Raw genomic sequence first — 20,986 nt, 5'->3', positions numbered from 1 at the left:
AGGCCTGTTTGTTCTGACTTGGAAGAAGGTTAAAAGTCATCAGGGACTATCAAACTTCTGGTGATGTTAAGAATGTGGAAGCATGTTAGCGGTAGACTTCTTATAAACTAGTTTATGGAGATCAGATGGTAAATGACCTTACAGTGTCTTCTCTGTGACCAAGCTGTCTCTGCTAGGGGCTTGACGAGGTAGGTGGAAGGGTGTTGATTACCGTAAGATGATGCTGCACTAACAGTCATTAGACAGCAGTGCTTTGGAATATCTAACAGTGCAGAAATCCCTTGATGGCAGTGTGGAGTAGTGGTGGCAGAAATGTTAACTGCTGTACCAGTCCTTGCTCTTCAGATGTGATTTGTCTGGTTGATCTAACAGTGGACCAATTCCTCTTGCTGTGTGGCCTGCTGGAGAGGCAACCTTGGGGTGGCAGGACAGTTGCTGAGTTGCTCGAAGAGCTCCGCTGCTGACTGACAGCTGGGGAAGATGGATTCTGGGCTGCAAAACCAGCCGTGCATTTGCCATCGCAGTGTCAGAACTGAATATGCAGTGGGAGGGTCTGTGACCAAAGAGATGATAGTACAGGCGTGAGTCACCACCTCTTCTGCTGTATTTGGCTTTGATATTAGGGCAGATTTAGTAATGCTATTCGGTAGCTTGTTCAGCAAAAAGCAATGTTGATAGCTTTCAAGCTGAAAACACCATATACACTAATGAAAAATGGTGTTAGTGCCTCCAAAACATTTAAATGTAAGGCTGGTGTGGGATTTTGAAGTGCTGAGCAGTAAACATTTTGCTTAACTTTGCTTCTATTTAAAACTGAATCTCAGCAGATTTATATACAAATTTCATAAAGTGTAAATCTTTGTTCAGCCTTTGGTATGTGGATTTTTTTCATTAATTTGAAAGCATTTAGAGGAGGGAAAAAAACCCAATGTTTTTCTAACTGGGTAACCTAAAGTAAAATTGCTAAATCCATATGTAGGCACCAGACTGATTTGTTTCTTAATGGGGCTAATTTTACTGAGACTCAAGGGAGCTCAGCAGCATCTCTGAAATCAGATTACAAATGCAGGTGTTCAAGACAAGGTAAAGAGGCTGGTCCCATGCTGTAGAAGTAGGTGCCTGCTGTGAGGCGCACCAGTTGTATTTGCACAATGGTCATGCGGAAACTGTTACAATAATGCTGAAATCCAGATTATTTTTTTAATGACAAAAAGTTGCAGTTCTACATATTGAGAATGATTTTAATTCAATTTGCCTAGATTTTCACAAGTCAGTCCCAAGTACCAAGGAAGTTAGGAGGAGTAATTTCATTGACTTAACTGGATCAGTATCATGCCTTTCTTATTCTTAATAGGATTCAGACTTCCTGTACCTACTATAAAAAATATATATATATTCAGAGTGAAATTACTCAACTCTAGTGAGACTGACATCAAGTATCTAGTGGGAAGCAAACTGTATCTCCTTCTTCTCCCATCTGTATTCATGCTGACATCTCTTGTCATGTGGAACAATATGAATGAATAAAGGATTCGTGAAAGTATATATTTAAATATGTATTTTGTCTCATTGTAATATTAGAGTTGACTATAATGTATTAAGGAAGCTTAATATGGTATGGTTCTATAATACTAATAAAACCACTTTCCATTACATACTCTGATTCTTTCAAAGATCCCAAACCATTTTATGAGCACTAGTTAAGGCTCCGGGCATTTCTTTATGCAAAAGGACTCATGCTCATTTTACTTGGTGCCTCTATCTAAGTATAAATGAATTGCCTAAGGTAACTCGGCAACTCTGGGAGAACTGTGAATATTATGTGATGTCTGCATTTCGGGATTACCTTAAAATTACTGTTTGTAGCTAACAAACCTTCATCTGAGTTCAGAATTTACCCTCTTATGGTAATTACAGTGAAGAGTTGTATGGTTTATTCTTGACCGGTTGATTTGAAGCATTTTACTTTTCTAATCATCACTGCTTCCACAGAGTTTTTCAGCTTTTGATCACTGCAGGTTTCTAAACTATAGTTTTGGAAAAGATGGTGTATTCTAAGTACTAAAAATTTAATTCCAGCTCTTTTTGCATTGGAAGATCTTGGTCTTATAAGAGTATTTTGTATTATTTCTTCTCTAGTAACCAGCATGAAAACTTTCAGAGGAACAGAGCTGACAAAAACCTCTTGGAACAGCAGGTCATTTGGCAGCTACTAAGTTCATGATGCCCACTGCAGTGCTATGGGAGGCTGAAACAGCAAGACGAGAGTCTGTATGGAATATATTTACTCCTTACCTGTTCTGCTGTGGATTAAATGAGAACAGATTTCTGGCTCTGAGCATCTGTGCATAAATTCAGTCTGAATAGGAGGCAAGTTATGAAATGAGATCAGCTCTGAAAAATAATACTAAGCACAACTAATTTTAAAATAAGAATATAAATGCTACCTTTTGAGCAGCCAAAGAAAAGTAGGGGCTTGTGTAGACTCTCAGGTTTTGCCAATTTTCATTCTTTAGCTTTTAGGCTAGTTTTCTTGCAAGTTTGTTTCAAAACAGGTGCGAGCTGTATGCTTTAAGTGAACGTGTGTGCATCTTCATCTAAGATGCGAGTACAGAATGCTGTGTGTAACACTGTTAGTTTAATGCAGATTCCTCCACTAATATCCCTCTTTATGACCTGAAGAGACTTTTCTGACCCTTTTTGCTCCCCGAGTTCCCCTATCATTGTGTTCTGCAATTGTGGGCACTGCTCATGCCGCTGCTCAGACGTTGTGCAGCCTGGCTGCCACGCAGCTATCAGCTTGATGCAAGTTGCAGCTACTGCTTGGCTGGATTGGATTTGAACCAGTAGTCTGGAAGAGAGATTCTCTTTTCTTTTGCCAAATCTCCTGAGCATAAGGATGACTGGTAAGGGCAGGGGGCCTGGAAGATAAATTTAAAGAATACTAATCCTGTAAGGGATAAGGATTCCTGTAAGGCAGGAAACTCATAACAAAATACTAGCATGTCATTAAGAATAGCTCTTAGTGTGCAAGAGTATCATTTTCCATGCTTGATGAGATGAGTTCCCAGCATGGTGTGTATGCTGGTAGTGGTTTGCAAGCCCCTTTGAAGTAAGGCTTTGAATCATGCGAATGTGTAGATCTAAAATATACACCAATCTCTTGAAACTGGCTGCAAAGAGCGCCCACACTACTTTGCTGCAGAGGTGAGCCTATGCAGAGGGACTGCTTTCAAGAAACAGATTTCTTTGCTGTAGACTCTTTGACATTAGATAAGTTACCTATTCTGTCTGCCATAATGGTTCCCTCATTGTAAAATGAGGAGAATAGCACATCTGTCTCACACAAGGTCTTTTAGGGATAGATATATTACAGATTGTAAAGCTGTAAGATACTGTGGCGGTGACAAGGGGTGCTTGATTATCATGGATGGCCACGGACTACCACAGCATTTCAGTGTTTCTCCCAAGTCGGGACTAAGGTGCAGGGCAGAGCACATTGAGTAGCTCTGCACGGTGCCTCCCACTGTAGCTGGTTCTAATTAGTCATTTTTATGAGCTCCAGAGTCGGACAAAAATGAGGAGCCCTCCCCTTGTGTAGTTTCCTGTTTGCTGGGTGCATGTAAAAGAGATCTGGCCATGATGTATGTTAATAATGAGCTGATAATGTAAGCCAGCTGAGAGATGTGGAGTTAGTCTGGTATGCTGCCAAGCGGGAGGTGAAAGTTCAGGAACTGACTCAAGTTGCCAAGACCTGTTCCTGCAGAGAAGGTCTGCCCATTAATAGATTGAGTTTCTCATTAGGGCTACACAGCATATGCTTACAGCTTTTGGGTTTCAAGCTGAAACCCAATACCGGTAAAAGCCTGCTGAACAGAGTGGCAGATTTACTGGTAAATAAAGGATTAAAGGAACGCTTGGCAGGGTTGCTGGACTGCAAACCTGACTGGCCTTTGAAGATCCTCCCTTTACGTTTACACCAAGAGACTTTTTCCTCTCCTTACCATACAGTCAATCAGGCGGTTTTACGTTGTCTGCTCTCCTAAGAGCTGTATCCATCAAGGGTATAAGATGCTTACATCTGTCTTTGAAACCTAAATGCATCCTATTGCCTCTAAAGCAAAACAACCCAAATAGGCTGTTAGCTCAGAGGAGCCTGGTGTAAACAGACTGCCCTTCCCCCCTGCTCCCCGCAGGCCTTGTCTTTCCATGGAGAACAAGTACCATGCATCGCTCTTCACAGTGAGTGGTTCAGTATTTACAGCATCTCTAAAACTCCTCTTGTTCTTTCTCTTCTGTTTTGAATGAGCATCTCCAGCAAGGGAGCAGGATTGCCTGCTCGGGTTACAGCATGTCACGTTTATTGCAGCCAGCCATGAATGGAGTTCATACGTGGCTAAACAGCTTTAGCTAACTTAAATTCAGACAAGTTTAAATAGCCTTATAAAGGAAAAAAATATATACTGCAGTAGTCCAAAAGCCCTACAGCTTACATGAGTGTTAATACAGTACTCTGGGACTTCAGGGTAGCATTGACTTTATATTTGTTTGTTGGAAGGAAAAATGATTCCCATTACAGTTTTGGATTTTGAACTTGCATGACAGAATTAATGACTCTTGTACCCCTCTGCTTTAGTTGGCTAGCTTTACCTGAAGAAACACGGAGTCAAAAGGAACTGCAAGATAAGCATTGTAAATTGGTCATGTTCAAATAATGCCTGGCAAGAATCTTAATTTAAGGGAAAAAGTTAACTCTCTATTACGGGGAAAAAAATTAATCTGACCTTACTGTTTTATTAACTAATGAAAGTGGAGACTAAGCTGCAGATGTGGAGACGGCAGTGAATTTTATTTTATCCCTCTTCCAGCTCAAAGGTTTTCTTTGTTTCTGCCTGCCCAGAAGCCACAGGCATCTTTAATCATTGGTGACACAGTATTGTCTTGATTCCATTAGCCATGATAGACCGCAGTCTTTTCTGAAACAAGTCGTCTGGCTTCAGTAAAGTTACAAAAGGCGGAAGATATTTAGCCCCTTCCTTGCTGAGACGGCATAACATGGTCAGCCAGTCCGAGTGTTAGGTCAAGACTTTGATTTACAGTTTATCATATAGAAGTGAACTCTTCTGTGTGCGTAAATATCTATTGCCTGTATGGTGGTTACATGCGTAAGTACATATACACTCTAACAGTATGTACTATTTTTTGTTATGTAAAGTTATAAGTAAATCAGAATTAGCAAAAAGTGTTTTTCAACTTGCTGCCTCCAAGAGAGCCTAGATCTGGGAGTACTGGCCAAGCTGTGGTTGTGGAGCCCCCTAAGAACTTGGAGTTGCAGGTTGAATTTTACCTGTGAATGTCTTAGCTCTTATAGTCAGTGACTGAAAATCCTAAGGCAGAGAGAAGCATTTCTGAGAAAATGATCTGGGAATGAGCATTTGGGGTCCTGTATGGATCAACATGACAAATTATACACAGAAAAAAAATTGTAGACAGAAGCACACGACAGGTTGGTTTGTGTGTTACAGGCCTCCCTCCCCTTCCGTCAGCACTGGGATTCACTCCCGAAGAACAGTGGGGACTGCCCTGTGCCCTGGCTTGGAGGCCAGCCATGGGGGAATGAAAGCTGTGCTCAAAGCCAGGGTTTTACAGGCTCTTGGACTTTGAGTAGGTCTTGGTCTTGCAGCATCTCACTGACAATGGAGCCCTTAACACTTCCAATGAAACCAGCTGCCTTTACTCGGCTGTAACCCCTGCTTCTGCTGCAAGTTCTTTTGTCACCAAAGCTGGTCTGGTTGCCCGCTGCGCATTGCAAACCAGCAGCATGTTTGTGCAGCAGACGCTACCAGTGGTGAAGAGTGAACTGTGCTCACTGTATTGAGACATCTTTGGCCAGCCATGTCAGCTTCTCTGGCCCTTAGAGGGCAGATTACTCCTAACGTTTAATAGGATAAATCCTGAGGTAATCTTATGTAAACATATTCAGTGAGCATTCATTAATTTCCCTCAGGAGCCAGGCTGAATGAAGATGATTTGCAAAGAAATGAAAAAATTAATTTTATCTTTAAGAGCTGCACCTGTGTGTGTGGGGGGGTGGAATGTAGGAAGCATTTTGTGTCTTTAGCTGTGTGAATTAAACAGGGATCTCTGGCAGGTACATGGGAGAGGAGAAGGATTTGGAAGTTTTATTGGGAAAGGGCAAAAACACATCTTGCAAAATGTATAGCAAAGCTCCATTTCGTTGATTTGCAGAGAGGTCTCACTGATTCTTGAGCCACTGCACTTTAGGAGCATGCCACATTCAGCTTCTTAGTACAAGAGTCATTTGCTTGTCCAGTTTTGTGTCACTCAGCATATAACAAGCTGACATCCATCACAGTCATTTGTCTTTGTCAGTGACTTTAAGGACACTTGATGAGCAACTGTGAGGTAGGATTCTTAGAAAGGGATTCTGTTTTCTACCAGCCCCAGGAAGTACAGACCTATTGTACTTTCAGAATTGTACAGGACAATTCTTTCCTTGGCTCATTCCTTGAAGGCTCACCAGACTCTTGTTTTGCTTCATCTATTGCATCCAGGTTCTTCTAAGATATCTTCATCTTGGACATATCTCATTCTTCTTGGCCTCCAAGTTTATTCCTTGAGTATAAACTTTGTTTTGGAAGGAAGCACTTGGTCTCATTAGTTCCTGCATCCTAATTCCAAAATTGGAATTGCCAGATGTCCTCTCCCAAACACTTTCCTCAGGTATTGCACAGATGGTGTGTTTGTAGTTTGGCCCTTTCTGGACAGATGACAGAAAGACAACTGAAGAAAATAAGAGACTTTAAAGAGGGATTTCTAAACCATCATCTCTACTTTAAATGATAAAAACAGAACTACAAACACCTGTACACAATTCTTTTTCTGCATTTTCTCACTGTGTTTTAGCATTCCATGAGGCTTGTTTGTGTTCTTCTGGAGGATGCCTTCTCTTGGAATTCATTCTGATGCTTCCCTCCCATTCTGCTGCTGTAAGATACAGAAAACAACCATTTAATTTTCTGTTAAAAGTACACAGTTCATAATATCAACTGGAGTTCAGAAGTGATATGCAAAGAGGTCCGAAGGGCTATTGTATCCTCCTGCTTGTGATACCACTAGCACTGTTTCTTCAGTTCCCCTCTGAATGTAGAGGGCCTCCCTATGTCTACAAGAAAGATAAAGAATGTCCTAACCTTGCACAGTTTGGGGAGGAAGTTGCCTTGGGACCATTTTCTCTGCAGGGACTAAGCTCTTAGGCAAAGCAGAGACAAACTGATGCTGTTCCCAGAAACGCTAGTAGTGTTAGTAGCATCTTACACAGCGGTGTACAAAGATACTGTGAGTTTGGATGCCACAGGGTAGCTGTGCTTACTATGGAGGCAAGGTTTTGGGGCATGCTTTCAGAAGAGCATTGCAAACCCGGCTGCACTCAGGGCTGTTCCTAGTGCCCCTTGCCCACTCCTGTTTTTCTCAGGCATTAATGCAGCTTTTAGCAGTGATTCCTCCCTGTCCCCTTCCTACCTTGTTTTCCCCTTTGGAGCCTCTTAAAATGGAAAGAGAAGGAAGAGTCGCCACTGCAACAAGGTCACTTTTTAGGTGATATCACCTTAGAGGCAGCTGCTAGAGGTGCTATGACCACAACATCGCCGATGCTTTAACCATCCCTTTTAACTGATCTCTGAGAAGGACTGTGTTTAACCAGAGAGGTTTCCACGTGGTTTCTGTGCTGCTGGTGTGGTGAGCTTGCTGTGTGCTCTGCGGCAAAGACTGCTTGGAGGTTAAAGGTGACACTGAGTTCATTTCTCTAAAGGGCAAGGCTACCCCTCACGTACCCACCCTGCCCCTGTAGCCAGGATTTTTAGATATTTTGACGTCTTTCAAGGCATGTAGTTACATGCAAGTGCTAAAAAGGCTCATGCTTTGTCTCTTACTGTCCCAGATTTACTCATGTAGGAGGAAGAGAGAGAGAAAAGGGATAACTCTGTCTGTCTTCACAGTCAGATGAAATTTTCTTACAAATATTAAACTCTTTCAAGAAGCAATTAGAAAAAAATTTATAGGGATCAGGTTCTTGGTTAGTGTAGCACGTGATAGTTCTTCTGACTTTAGTGGAACCATATTGATTTATACTAGTAGAGAAACTTTTCCATGGGTGGAGCTCTGCAACAGTTGAAGCTAATCTAAGTCAGGACTTCAGTGCTCTTGCCCTTCACAAATTATACCCTTGCACTAAGTTTGCATTGGTGTGGATGTCAGCTAGCAGAGATTTAGGCACTTAGTTACCACTCCTTAAAGTCTGGAGACTAGAATTTAATCTTAGAAGCATTTGCTATCTTGTCTTGCTGAATCTTATACATTCACCCTGAGACTTGCACGTTGTATTACCTTCTTAGACTGTCTTGTTCTGATGCTTTCACCAGATACGTGCCATATAGTGCCAATGTCTCTCTCCCGCTCCATGTACGGAGTGCAGCTAGTTGGCTTTATCTGTGATCTGCTGAAGGGGTATCTCCCATGCTCCCCAGAATGCAAACTAGCACTATTGCCATGTTGTGTGTCACCACCTTAGGCAGTTGTCAACATCTTTTCCATGTGATCCTGCAGGTAGATCTCAAGCATTGAAACGTAAATTGAGAGTTCTACTACTAAGCTTGATTTTTGCAGATTCTGGGCCTGGATTAAAGCAAACAAAACAAGGTGTTGTATAACAGTACTGGGGGGGATGATGGAACTGTTCTTTGCTAATAACATTTTTCTTCCTCTGTAAAGAAAAATTCCCTTGAGACCATAGGATGGGAAGCTGAAAGGTTTATTGAAGGCAATTGTTTAAAACTGCCACTAATCTAAGTCACATATCCCTTCTGTCAGCTATCAGTGCTCTTGTGTAAACATTTTCATTATGATGACAGGTCTAAGGAAAGTGCTATTAAAGAAATTAAGCTGCTATCCAGGAGGGGTTTTGCTTTGCTGTGTATATCTAAGACTGGTTGATGCATAGTCTACTGGAGCATGAAAAACTCTCAAGCCTGTAAACAAAACCCCAGGGAATCCATGTGGAAGTTGGAACATTATTGGACCTAAAGATAACTCGGATGTCCATTAAGACATATGGTGCTTGTACTAAGTTTTTTGTATTAGGAGACCAGTTCCTTATTTCAGCATTTCCAGTGGTGTGAGGATTCAAAGTCTGTTTTAAGTACAGGATCTTGAAAATGATTCTTTCCCAGTTATGGCATCCAAATCTGCGACTCTTTTCACAGATTAGGAATTTCTGTTCCTACAGTGTTCCCGTTGGCTTGCACAGGGTTATTGGCTGTTGCAGCAGCAAGTGTAAATTACCCAGACTCTTTAAAAAAACAACAACAATAAAAAAACAACAACAACAAAAAAAACAACCACCTATGGCTTTTGCCATAATTTTGTCATCAGTCTGTATACAAAGAAGGTTCGGAAATGTAGGATGCCAGTCTTGAACATGTCAAGATGCATACTAAAAGTAGATTATTGCCCCCAAGAAAAGACTGGTCCAGGTCTGATGATGAGAAATCCTTTCTTTATCTTCAGCCTTAGAATTATTCACTGCCGGTTTATATCTAGCTCTTTGAGGAGTGTCCCTTATATTTGTACAATACAGAGCATAATGGAGATTGAATCTCAGAGTGAGCCTCTTGGAGCTAATATAATACAAAATCATGTTGTTTCTGGTTGATTTTGTTTCTAATTAGCTTCTGATAAGGTACCTATTTACAAAAATTGTTATTTTCCTCTTTTCTTATTGAATGATGGAAAGAAAACCTTGCAGTTCATGTGTTGACTCCTCTGTGTCCTCCTTCTAAACCTGGGCAGCTGGCAGCTCCACCCTGCCCAGATCTGAGCGCTGCTCACGCCGAGCTTTGTGCTCACAGCTCTTGTTGATGTTTGTGACAGTGGAGAGTGCTGAGCAAATTGCGCCATTCAAGCTCTAAGATCCTAATCTCCTTTTAAACAAGGGGCCTGTGTAAAACAACTTGGTGTCTAAACAGAGGAGTGAGTGCCTATCAGCACCTAACAAAGGCTCAAACAGCAGAGGAAAGCACAGCGCTATTAAAAATGAGAGAAAGGGAGGACAAGGAACTGACATACTGCCAAGGCCAGAGCTGTCTGTTCCCTGTCTGTAACTTGCATGTGTGTCGCCATATTTACAGCGCTTCAGTAATTAAAAAATACTTTTTACTGTGACATGATCATGTAATAAACATTCTAGTCAAGGTTTTAAAATGTCATTGGGGATTTTGTGTGTCATCTTCTTGGTAGCTAAATTTGAGACGTCTTCTGTCCTGGCTTTCGCATGATTGTACTCCCCTGAAAAATCAGACCTCTTCAGCAGAGTGCCTCCAGTGGGAAATCAGCAATCCAGATCTCTCAAAAGGTACTGGTTAAGTTAGAAAATCCTGACTCTATAGCCTAATTATTCCCCACTTTCTGGCTTCTGTTGGGTCATTTTTGCCTGCTTTTAAGAAACGATTCATTCGGTGCTTTACTCAGTCTCTTGTCTGATGATCTCAATCTGTTTTAATCACAAGTCGGTCAAACTTAGTGATAGCTTTTTTCGATTCATAGCTAAAGAAACTGGGTTGCAGAGGTTGCCCGTGGCTACCATAAATCTTTGGCAGAGCTAGGAATAAACTCTAGTGTCCTAAATGCACCCCCCCCCCCCAACTATAGCTATCAGACGAAATCAGCTTAAGTGTTATTTGCTTTGGACTTCCAGTGCTGACACAATGAATGAATGCGGAAGCCATGGAGGGTACCACAATGAGGCAAGCAGCATTGCAGCGAAAGGCCATCATATGACATTTTACCTGCTGTATGTTGCTCTTAGGACACTGACATTTGCAGTTACTTGCAAGGGGAAGAAAGCCTAGGTACCTGAATGGTGCCTGTACAGAAGTTTTCTAAACCTTATCTCTTAACAAAAGCTTTCATTAGCCGAAATTTGAGTTCCAGATATTTATCTTTGATTCTAAACAGTACAACAGCTTAAATATGTCAGATGGCCTCAGCAGTACAGACATTCTGTAATGTCAGAACTGGGAGTGGGAGCCATTTCTGAAACCTTCACTGACCTTTGCGTACACACTGTTTTACAGAGTTTTAAGGTCATCAACCAGTCTGAAAACAGTTTATAGATTTCGGTCCTGAATGTCAGACGCACTCTTTGACTAACACACATATCAATTATATGAACTGGGGATGATAGAGAAGACAGGTTTGCAATAAAAGGATATTTCAGAATTTCTACAGTGAAAGGGTCAGATATATAGAACTATGACCATCAAAAATTGTAGTCATTAAAAGATGGGAAATACATTTCTAACTACATGTTTTCTGTAGGTTTTCACTTTGTGTTTCTAAATTAGACTTTAAAGATGCTCTTTTCTGTTTGTAGAAAGGTTATACATCACAAAACAGCTATTTGTGGTTTATACACATGCGCCTGTAGGGTCAGTATTTTTGAGGAAAACGTAGCAACTTGACAGATTTTGGATAATGCCTTACACTGCATATGTCTAATCCTAGTTTCTAATAGATAAATACTGAAACAGGGAGTTCAAAAATTTTACTTGTAATTAATGACATTGCTGTAGATAGTCTGCATATCTTTCCAAACATCCAGATCATCAGTTTAAGTCTTGTTAAGTTCTTGGCCTCTGTGACTTCCTCCCTGGCAATGAGTTCCATCATCTAATCACACACTCTGAAACATTTTTCTTTTATCCACTTTGAATTCCCATCATTTAGTTTCAGTGAATGTGCCCTTGTTTTTGTGTGTTAAAGAAATACAGAAGTTCCTGGTGTACCTTTGTTCATTCATTATTTTAGGTACTTTTGTCATGTTCCCTGACAGATCTGCAATGTCAATGTTCTGCCTCTGCTGGAGAAGAATGGGGGAAATGTTCCTACTTGTACTAAATCCATGAATGTCTGTTGAGATTTACTGAAGATTTTGGCAGCAATAAGATACAGCATATTATTTCAGTTAAAGATATGCTTTAAGTATGTAAGAGAAGCTTATTTAATAGAATATTATTGCAGTTTTCATTTAACAAAATACTGAGTGAAGTAAGTTAATCTGTTTGTCTCACTTAAAATATGAAATTTGTTCAAAATAACTGATAATATTTTTCCCTGCCATTCTTTGTCTGATGTAGCATAACTGAACTCTGTGTGAACTGGACTAAATAAGGTTCAGTCTACATCTGGGCTTAAAATGTAATGTCTGGTTGGTTACCAAGGGTATCCCTATGTGTGAATAGGGAATATGCCATTCCAGGTCAGTCAAGGAAATACTGCTATTTTATCATTGGACATCAGGTCTCAGTTTAATGAAATCTGGGTTCTAAAAAGAGCTGAGAAAATAATTTTGTTAGCTATCATTTATTTGACAAAACTACCTTCTTCCTGTGCTCACAGAATATGTGAGAATAGACTGCAGTTTCCCTCAGATACGTTCACTATATGGATTTCTTTGACAAATTTGTTTCCACAAATTAGTTCTAACTTCACGAATTGGTCTCAAGCATTCACCACAAGCATTTGACACTTGACATTGCCTACATGCAATTACTCAAAGAGTCCCTCTGTTCTCTCACTGGATGAGAAAGTACATCCGATGGACAAGCATGAGAAATTGAAAACGTGGCTTCTGCAATTATTCTGTCATGCAAGTTTTCTAATTGATTTTTCTTGAATGATTGTAGATCCATCTGATTTTAAGCCAGAAGGGAATATTAGGTTTCCTTTATCCCCGTACTGAAACAATAAGTTGTGGCTAACAAAAATGTGTCTTTCAGAAAGGAATCCAGTCTTGATGTGAAGAAATGGAGAACCCATTGCTCCCTTTGGTAGTTTGTTCCATTGGTTAATCAACCTCACAGTTAAGTGTGTTCCATATTTTTAATCTGAGTTTGTCTGGTTTTAAGTTCCAGCCAACCTTTCTAATAATAGCGAAATTGAATTTTCTGTATGTTAAGAAAAGGGAATGCAGAAGGGCTGAAAGTACAGCTAAGGTCATTTTGAAATCTAAATGAATATTCACTGGCATTTCTTTCCTGCAGTATTAGCTGAGCTCTGGTTCTAAGAAAAATACTTGCTACAAGATTTCACATGCTCTGAAGTCACTAGACGTGGTGCCAGTGTAGAAAATTAATGGAAAATGAGCAAGAAAACATAACTGTTGACATTTTGTGGCAAGGGAAACATCTGTATTGATTTAAATGCATCTTTCCTACTTTTATTCTTTCCCTACTTTCTCTGTATTCCCTGAGCTGGGATATGTGCTTTGCCATGCAGCAGCAGGACAGGGTTGGAATAGTGGAAGTTGGAATAGCAGAAGAAAATTGAAAGGTTGGGGACTTTTGTGAGAGGAGGGTTGGTATAATGTGCTTATCGCACGTTCAGCATGTCTGGGGTAGGGGTAGCATGGGAATGAGAGCCCTCCTGAAGCATCGGAAGGGAGAGTGTTTACAGCATTTGAGTGCAGGGGTGTAAATAACCAATACTAGTTTGTTGCTCCTGCAAATCTATCAGCCTCGAATTTGGGCAAAAAAGTTTTAGTATGATACAACATGCAGTTGCAACTACATTTAGGAAGGGAGGGACGAGGCAGTGGGTAAAGCTATTATAAAAAGGAGATCCTGCCTTAAAAGTTACAGGATTCTTGGAAGCTTCAGCTGTACTGATGTCCTAGGGTATGTGCTTAGGGAAACAGGAGAATGCAGAGAGATGGAAATTTGTCTACTGCTTTTCACGTTTTGCTTCCTGGAAGGAGTAATTGTACATGTGCCTTTGAGGGCCATACAAGGTGCAGGGAAAGCTCCTTGCATTACTCCTGCTTTGCATAGGCAGATGACTTCTGCTTCTCACTGGCTTTCTCTGCCTAGGAGCTTTCTGGCTGGGGGGATAGGCAGATGGTTTCCTTGAAGGCTCAGTGGCTCATCAAACATCAGTCAGTGGATATACGTGGCCATTGGCCAGTAATCTCCCACCCACGATCTAAACTCTTAATTCCCAGTCCAAAAGAAAGTTCTTTCAAACCAACCTCATAAAAGGATGGCTTAAAAAATATTAGACTTTTATGATTGTTCCAGTGAATCCAGCACTCAGGGCTCCAGCTCTGTTAAATCCCCCCAAAGAAAATTCCTGTCACATTGGAATCCAAGAAAGAATAATAGAGATCACAGTTCACCATTTCATGTCCAGCTCCAAAAATGAACTTGCTAGGTTATAGGAATTTGAGCTGGACTGTCACACTGGAGCCAGTGATGTGCTTAACAGATGCCTGTTTAGGTTCAGATGAAGTGCTGCAAAAGCATGTGATGCCAGAAGAAGGATTACAAAGTCACTAGGCTGTTACAAAGGAGCAGTAATTACTTGTAAACCTTAACTTTTGTTCTTGGCTAATAGTAACTTTGTTTTCTGCCCCTCGGTCTTTTCCAGGCTGTACTTCATCTTTGGACAAGTTGGGCTTCCGTTTGATAATTCAGAAGGGCCAAAGCACTTATTGCCTATTCGTGAGTCAAGCCGGTTGTCATGAGGGTTAGTTTTCAGTACAGAAATGGTGTTTCAGCATTTCTTTTCTTACTCTCATCTGTATTCTAAATTTCTGTTTTAGCTTGAAAAAGCCCTCATGAAATGTGAGTTCTACTTACATGAACCCAATTGCAAGGTTGACAAGCTCTGTCTAAAGATCCAGACTCTGAGAAGAAGCATCCAGGGTCTGCTCAGGATATATTTACACCCTTTAGGTAAACTGTTTAGAGAGATTCACTTCCCTGGTGTGAATGAGTTATATTAGTATAAATGTGCTTATAGTACTACTGTCACAGGAACACAGTTCCCTTTTACTGATACAGCTGTGCCCACATCAGAGACTGAACTGGCAGTGAAATATTGTTCCCTCAGGTGACACTATCATAGGGATGCAACACTTAAATTTCGGCCTTGCTTTAACATAAAACTCTAGAAATGTGTTTCAGTGATTGATCAGAAAAAAGTTTAAAACCAAGAAAACCATCCTGGAACACCTGAACATCACAGACAGGCTTGTTTTCTTTTTTCTTCTCTAGCAGGTGATCTTTTTATTTTTCAGCTAGCCAAAGTAACCTTATGCTTAATGCTTATTTAAAATAATAAATTATGATATGAAACGCAGGAAAGCCTTGGTATCTTGTTAAATAGATTCTCTGATAAATTAAAGAACTTTGTAGCAGAGCTGATTATCAAGCGTACTAAAAAGTTCTCTGGAGACACTGGTAATTAATTATACCAGGACATGGAGGTTATTGGGTAGAGATGAAGAGTATAAAACAAATCCCTTAAATGATGGCCTGTAGATGCTGCTGCACGTGATTGGGTTTCTAAAATAGTGGACATTTTTTAACTACCAGTTTTATCAGTAAATGGCTTGAAACATTTAAATAAATAGATTGTCTAAAGTACAGCCATCAGTATAGAATTATAGCATTGCATTATGTACGGTACAACAAGCAGAAATCTTTAGACCACAATAAAAAAGCAAAGCTTTTTGTTCTTTTTGCTTTCAGTCTGACCAAATAGATTTTGCAGTTTGCATTCAGTTTATTTAAGTGGAAGCTGCATGGCCATTTTTCTTAATATTGGGCCAAGTCCTACTTACGTTCTCCATGTGATTTGATTCGGAATAAATGGAGTGCCTGTGAAAATGAGACCAGTGTCTGTCTGAGGATAATGTGTTTACAGCAAAAGTCCTGAGAATTAGAGAAAAACAGCTGTTAAGATTTGGGCGTAGATCCTGATCAACAACCCTTTGAAATCATAGCAGTTCACTTGTCTCTGCAGCATGTGTCGTGTATTTCTACTCCTTACCTGCCTGTTGAGGGCAATGGTGTTCCCTCAGCAGTAGTGGCTCGGGTGCTGGTTCTAGAGCACCCCTAATCATGGATACACTTCAGCGAGGTGTACCTCTGTGCTTAAGTCAATTAATGCTTACATTCAAGGAAGCGCTTATATGCTTTCCTGAATTAGAGCCTGCTGCCCTATAGTATTACAAACCTCTTGTCCTCTTGTTGGCAAGAGGATGCCTAATAAAGAAGTTCTAATGCTTCATGGAGTTAAATTCAGTATGCAAACTGATTGCTAAGATTGGTAGGAAACGAGCCATTTCTAAAAGAATGATGGTATCTGTCATGTAAATGACTGTGCCCTTTGCAAAGGGATTCAGGATGTTGACCAAATCTCAGCAGGCTCATCCATCGCGGGTGAATGAATATAGAGGGAAAAGTGAGACTAAATTGCTACTGCCTCAGTCACAACTAAGTTCCTGTTGTGCTCCTGGACCAGAAAGAATATGTAGACTTTGCTGTTTTCTTGAAGATCCATCGTGGTTCAGTGTATCTTCTTTGCATTTCTTATTTCAGTATTATATCACTTCAGGATGTAACCCTAAAAGACTGACACTCTGATTCAGCTAAGGGAAAATCTGTGCAGTAGGTGTCATCTGGAGATTCCTTTCCAGCAGAGTTAAAATGTATGCCAGGATTTGGAGACTTACAGAATTGTAACAGTATGCTGAACTGATGTTAGACTTTAAACATGACTCTGCTTGACAGAAAGGGTCTCGTGCTGGTAATTCACAATATGCTAGAATTTTCATTAACAGGCTTATTGCCTTTTTCTTTTTTCTCTTCTTGCTTTCTAACCTTTTGTTTGCTTGTTTTTGGTCTAGTAATGGCAGTTCACTCATTTATGAGAAAACTAATTCTACCATCCAGTGCTGGTGCATAAATTAAATATGAATGAACTTGATCAAATTTATGCCTTCCATCCTTTGTGAGCTCTGATTTTCTCCCTCTCTGCCTTTGTTTCTTTCCTTTTTCTTAATTGCCTAACACCTGCCTTCAAAGCTATTCACTTTTGCAGGGCTGAGTAATGCCAGTGCACCAGCAATGGGCTCACTCTAGAGAATTGTAGTCAAGCTGTCTATCTGTCAGCAGTAGCAATTGTAATGACAAATATTGATTATTTATTACTTGCAAACATTTCATTAAATTTGCCTGGATAATTAATGTGCTAGCAGCCAGACATGCTAGTGTGAATCTATTATTTGAAAAAATCCTCAAGCCACAGACCTTTGTGAGGAGGTTAATAGAAGAGTCTGTTTCTGCAGGGTTCTTTAGTGGTAGATGTTCCTGAGTGTTTCAGCAGAATCTGCGCTTTATATGTTGTCCTTGCTGTTGCCTTTCTTCTTTAAAGAGGTGCAGGTGTACAGAACCCTAAATCCTGACTCTGGGGTTCCCCAAGGACACTGGAACTGACACATGTCTGAGGCAAAGTCTGCTTTTAAATACAAAAGGCAGTCCAGCATTGGGTGCATCATCATTTGCTTGCCTTCTGTACCTATGGTTAGTCTCTTCAGTATGAGTTAGGAAGAGGAGTTGTGAGTATTATGTAATCTATATGTTGCACTTGTAGACTGTCCTATGTTTTTGCCTGCCCTAACCAGATAATAAATTTTCCCTTTCAACATCCTGTTTGTTCACATTTTATCTGTTATTAATCTTTATAACAGGCAAACCACATTTTGGTCAAAAGGAATTTGATATTCAGCTGAAACTTAAAACTGGCCACTATATACTAATATTGTGTGTGTGTTATATGTAAGCACCTGTTGAAATATTTCTAGCCTGTGTGATGTGCATCTAAGTTTAAATAACTTAGAAAGCAGAGTTACTGTCACTCTTAAGAAGGTGTAGACCATAGGGTCAGGGATAGTAACATGAGAGCTGAGTTTCTTGTTGGAGGAAACGAGTGAAGTGGGGTGTGTGTCAGTTCTTAGAAAAGCAACTTTTGTCTTTGGCTGTGGAACAGAAACGAACTTGGATCTCCTCACCAGCGTTCCTGCCATGGCGGCGATTAGCAGCCGCCCAAGGGCTAGGCCTCAGCAGACCTTACCAGTGCCCTGGATACCTTACACATGCTCCAACTGAACAGAAAGATTGAAAAGGCAGGAGGGAAGTTTCTAAGTGGGTGGAAATCTTATAAGGGGGTGCTATGGCCAGGAAAAGAGTGGGGAGAGTGAGCGCTGGTGGCTTAAAAGACACCCTGTGTATTTATGGAATTGCTTTGGGGAGACTTTCTTTGGAGCTGCTGATTTGTGGCCAGTCCCTGGCAGAGAATTGGTGTGAGCAAACTTGTATGTGTGCTTGAAGTTTTGTTAGGGGGTTGAGACATTGAACAGAAGTGAAAAGTAACCCATCTATTTCTCATCCAGGTGACAGGCAAATAAAGTATTCAATGAGTATTTCTCCAGTGAAGCCAGTTCCTCCAACAGAGTGATGTTGCTGTGTTATAACAAGGCTCCATATTCAGCTGTTGCACCCAACACTGCTGCAGTTCAGTTCAGCGCTATAAAATGGCTGTCGAGACAACCGTCAGTTCTGCCGTGTGGTCTGAATCTTCCTCTTCCCAATCCCTCCAGGGAAACAAAAACAAACAAATAAAAAAAAGAAGGTCATCCCAGACTTACATGGGGAAAGATTGTTATGGTCAGTTGAAGAGTGTGTGAAGTATAGGGCTTTGAGTCTGGCGTGGACATTAGCTGTAGCATTGGGCAAAAAAGACTGAAGTGCTCTGCTTCAGTTTTTCTCTCTGTGTGTTGTAGGAAATGATAGCCACTTGCATGACCACAGTGAGCATAACTTAGTGGATATGCAACTCTAAATTGTGAGTAGCTGATCATGCTACAAACAACCTTTTCTGTGTACCAGCTCTGTGTCTATATGTGCATATTTATGACAGATGCTCTCACAGATAAATGCAAGGTAGCACCAATGTCTGCATCAATTTTTCTTTCTAGTGTGTAACATAGAAGAATATTAGCTGCAGTTGAGCATTTAACTACACTGTAAATATTTTTGCATTAAATTGTACTGGTCCCTAACTCATCAGGTAGCATCGTTAAAGTTACAGTAAATGTTCTTTTGAACCTGTAAGCAGTTCTGATCTAACCCACATAACCTTTTCTTTTATTAGTGACAGAGAGTCGAGGGGTCGTGGACAATATTCAGAGATTTTCTTCATTACCAACATACCTACCTGTGAGCTATCGGATCTTCAGTGCTGAGACATCTTTCTTTCTCAAAGAAGCCAACCAGGACTTCATGCGAAATTCCAGTTTGCAGTCTAGGGTGGAATCGTTCTTCCCATATAAAGCCAAGAGGCCACCTATATTAAATGCCAGCTATGGACCTTTTTCCGTTGAACAAGTTGTGCCCCAGGATCTAATGTTAACTTCCAACTTTTTTGGACCTACCAACAAGTTTACTTATAACTGGAAACTTAAGGCCTACATAATGAGTGACAAGATTTACCCAAGCAAGCCCAAAGTCCAGATCCTGTTCTACATTGTGGGCAGGGACTGGGATGACTATAGCACCACCGAGCGGCTGCCCTGCCTGCGGGTATTTGCCTTTCGAGAGACGCGGGAAGTCAGAGGCAGCTGCAGGCTGAAAGGGGACCTGGGGTTGTGTGTGGCAGAGCTGGAACTCCTGCCAAGCTGGTTTAACCCCCCCACGGTTGTTGCAGGCCGTAAAAAGGCACCAGATCAGTTTGAAGGGAGCCCTGTGGAGCTTTACTACACTATCCAGCCGGGAGATGAGAAGGGGGAGTGTACTGCTGAGGATTTAAGGAAGGGCAATGCTATCCGGCCAGGAAAAGATGACGCAGATGAAACCATGTCCCATTTACAGAGGATTGGATCCGTCAGCCTCTATCGAGGCCAGGAGACTTCTCAGCTTATGGAGCTGCGGCTGGATAGTAATATTGTCATCTGGTTGCCCTCAAAGCCTGTCAAACAAGGAGAGGTTGTGAATGTTTATGTGACAATCGCTAACAACTCTACGGTGGATCAGTTCATACTCAGGTATGGTAGGTTGTTTTTTGCCTGTTCCTAATGTGGTAGCACACACATGTTGGGGGCAGGGGATGGATCTCAACCAGCTTGGAGTTTTTCCACGCTAAAGGATGATCCTAGGCATTGAAATCCATTTTTTCCCCGCTCTTGAACACGGTGAAAAGGGCTGAAAGCCTCCATCACGAGGAGGCTTTTAACATATATGCCATTTAACACATGCTGACATTCTGCAACAACACACAAAACACCACAATTCGCTGCCTTAGTGGGGCCATTTCTATGGTACGACAGACAGTAAAGCACCTGAATAGTTCTCTGCTTTACAGACCTTTTAAAATCAGCTTTTTATTGCACAGGCACAGAGTTTAAGCATAGCAAAACTTCAATTACCTGCTTTCCTCTAAGTGCTCCAACAGTGCTTTGCCTCTCCCACACAGAGTGGTTTTGTTATGAGAACCCTTTGGGGGGAGGGGGGTTAACTATCTACTTGTGTTTAAGTGGCATTTGTCTTTTTGACAACACATATACCCATTAAAATAAGGCCTAATGTGTTTGATATAGCTGTTGATTGTAAGGGACTGTTAGAAGTAAGTGCCGTTATTTTGGAAAGGAGTGCCAAAAGGGAACCTGGGAACAAGGACTGCCTTGCTCGGTCAGCTCAGTTTCCTTTCATTTTCTACTTCAGCAGTTTCCCTACCAATCGGATGAAAATCCTTTGAGGATGACAAAGGCTGGAAAACTTGTTAATCACTGAAATATTTGATGTATCTTTTTTTTCCGGTTACCAGGCTTTAAATTCAAGGAAAATTTCCACGGTGATAAGCAACAATTGCTCTTTAAAGCCCCAGGGAACCTGAGTTTCCCAAAAGATTCTGCACATGAAAGTATTTATTTCTAAGGCTCATATGAATTAGATTAATACACAGTTGACAACTACCGAGGAGAATAGCCTTTAGAACAGGAAGTGTCGCTCGGCAGATAAAAGGCTTTTATTTTTAAAAAGGGGGATTTTAGTCATCCCGGAATCATTCTGAT

The 20,986-nt window shown here is 40.9% G+C and overlaps 1 protein-coding gene across 1 annotated transcript in view; it reads left to right on the top strand.

Annotated features, from left to right (window-relative positions):
- TMEM132C (transmembrane protein 132C) overlaps window positions 1-20,986 on the top strand; it is a 216,055-nt gene that overhangs the window by 41,600 nt on the left and 153,469 nt on the right. Inside the window, exon 2 of the mRNA XM_067307074.1 lies at window positions 19,072-19,960. Within this exon, the coding sequence (XP_067163175.1) occupies window positions 19,072-19,960 (889 nt within the window). The remainder of the gene's footprint in view (window positions 1-19,071; window positions 19,961-20,986) is intronic.

This window comes from Apteryx mantelli, chromosome 17 (genome assembly GCF_036417845.1).
Source record: "Apteryx mantelli isolate bAptMan1 chromosome 17, bAptMan1.hap1, whole genome shotgun sequence".
NCBI classification, from domain to species: Eukaryota; Metazoa; Chordata; class Aves; order Apterygiformes; family Apterygidae; genus Apteryx; species Apteryx mantelli.
This window is presented reverse-complemented; position numbering and strand designations above follow the sequence as displayed.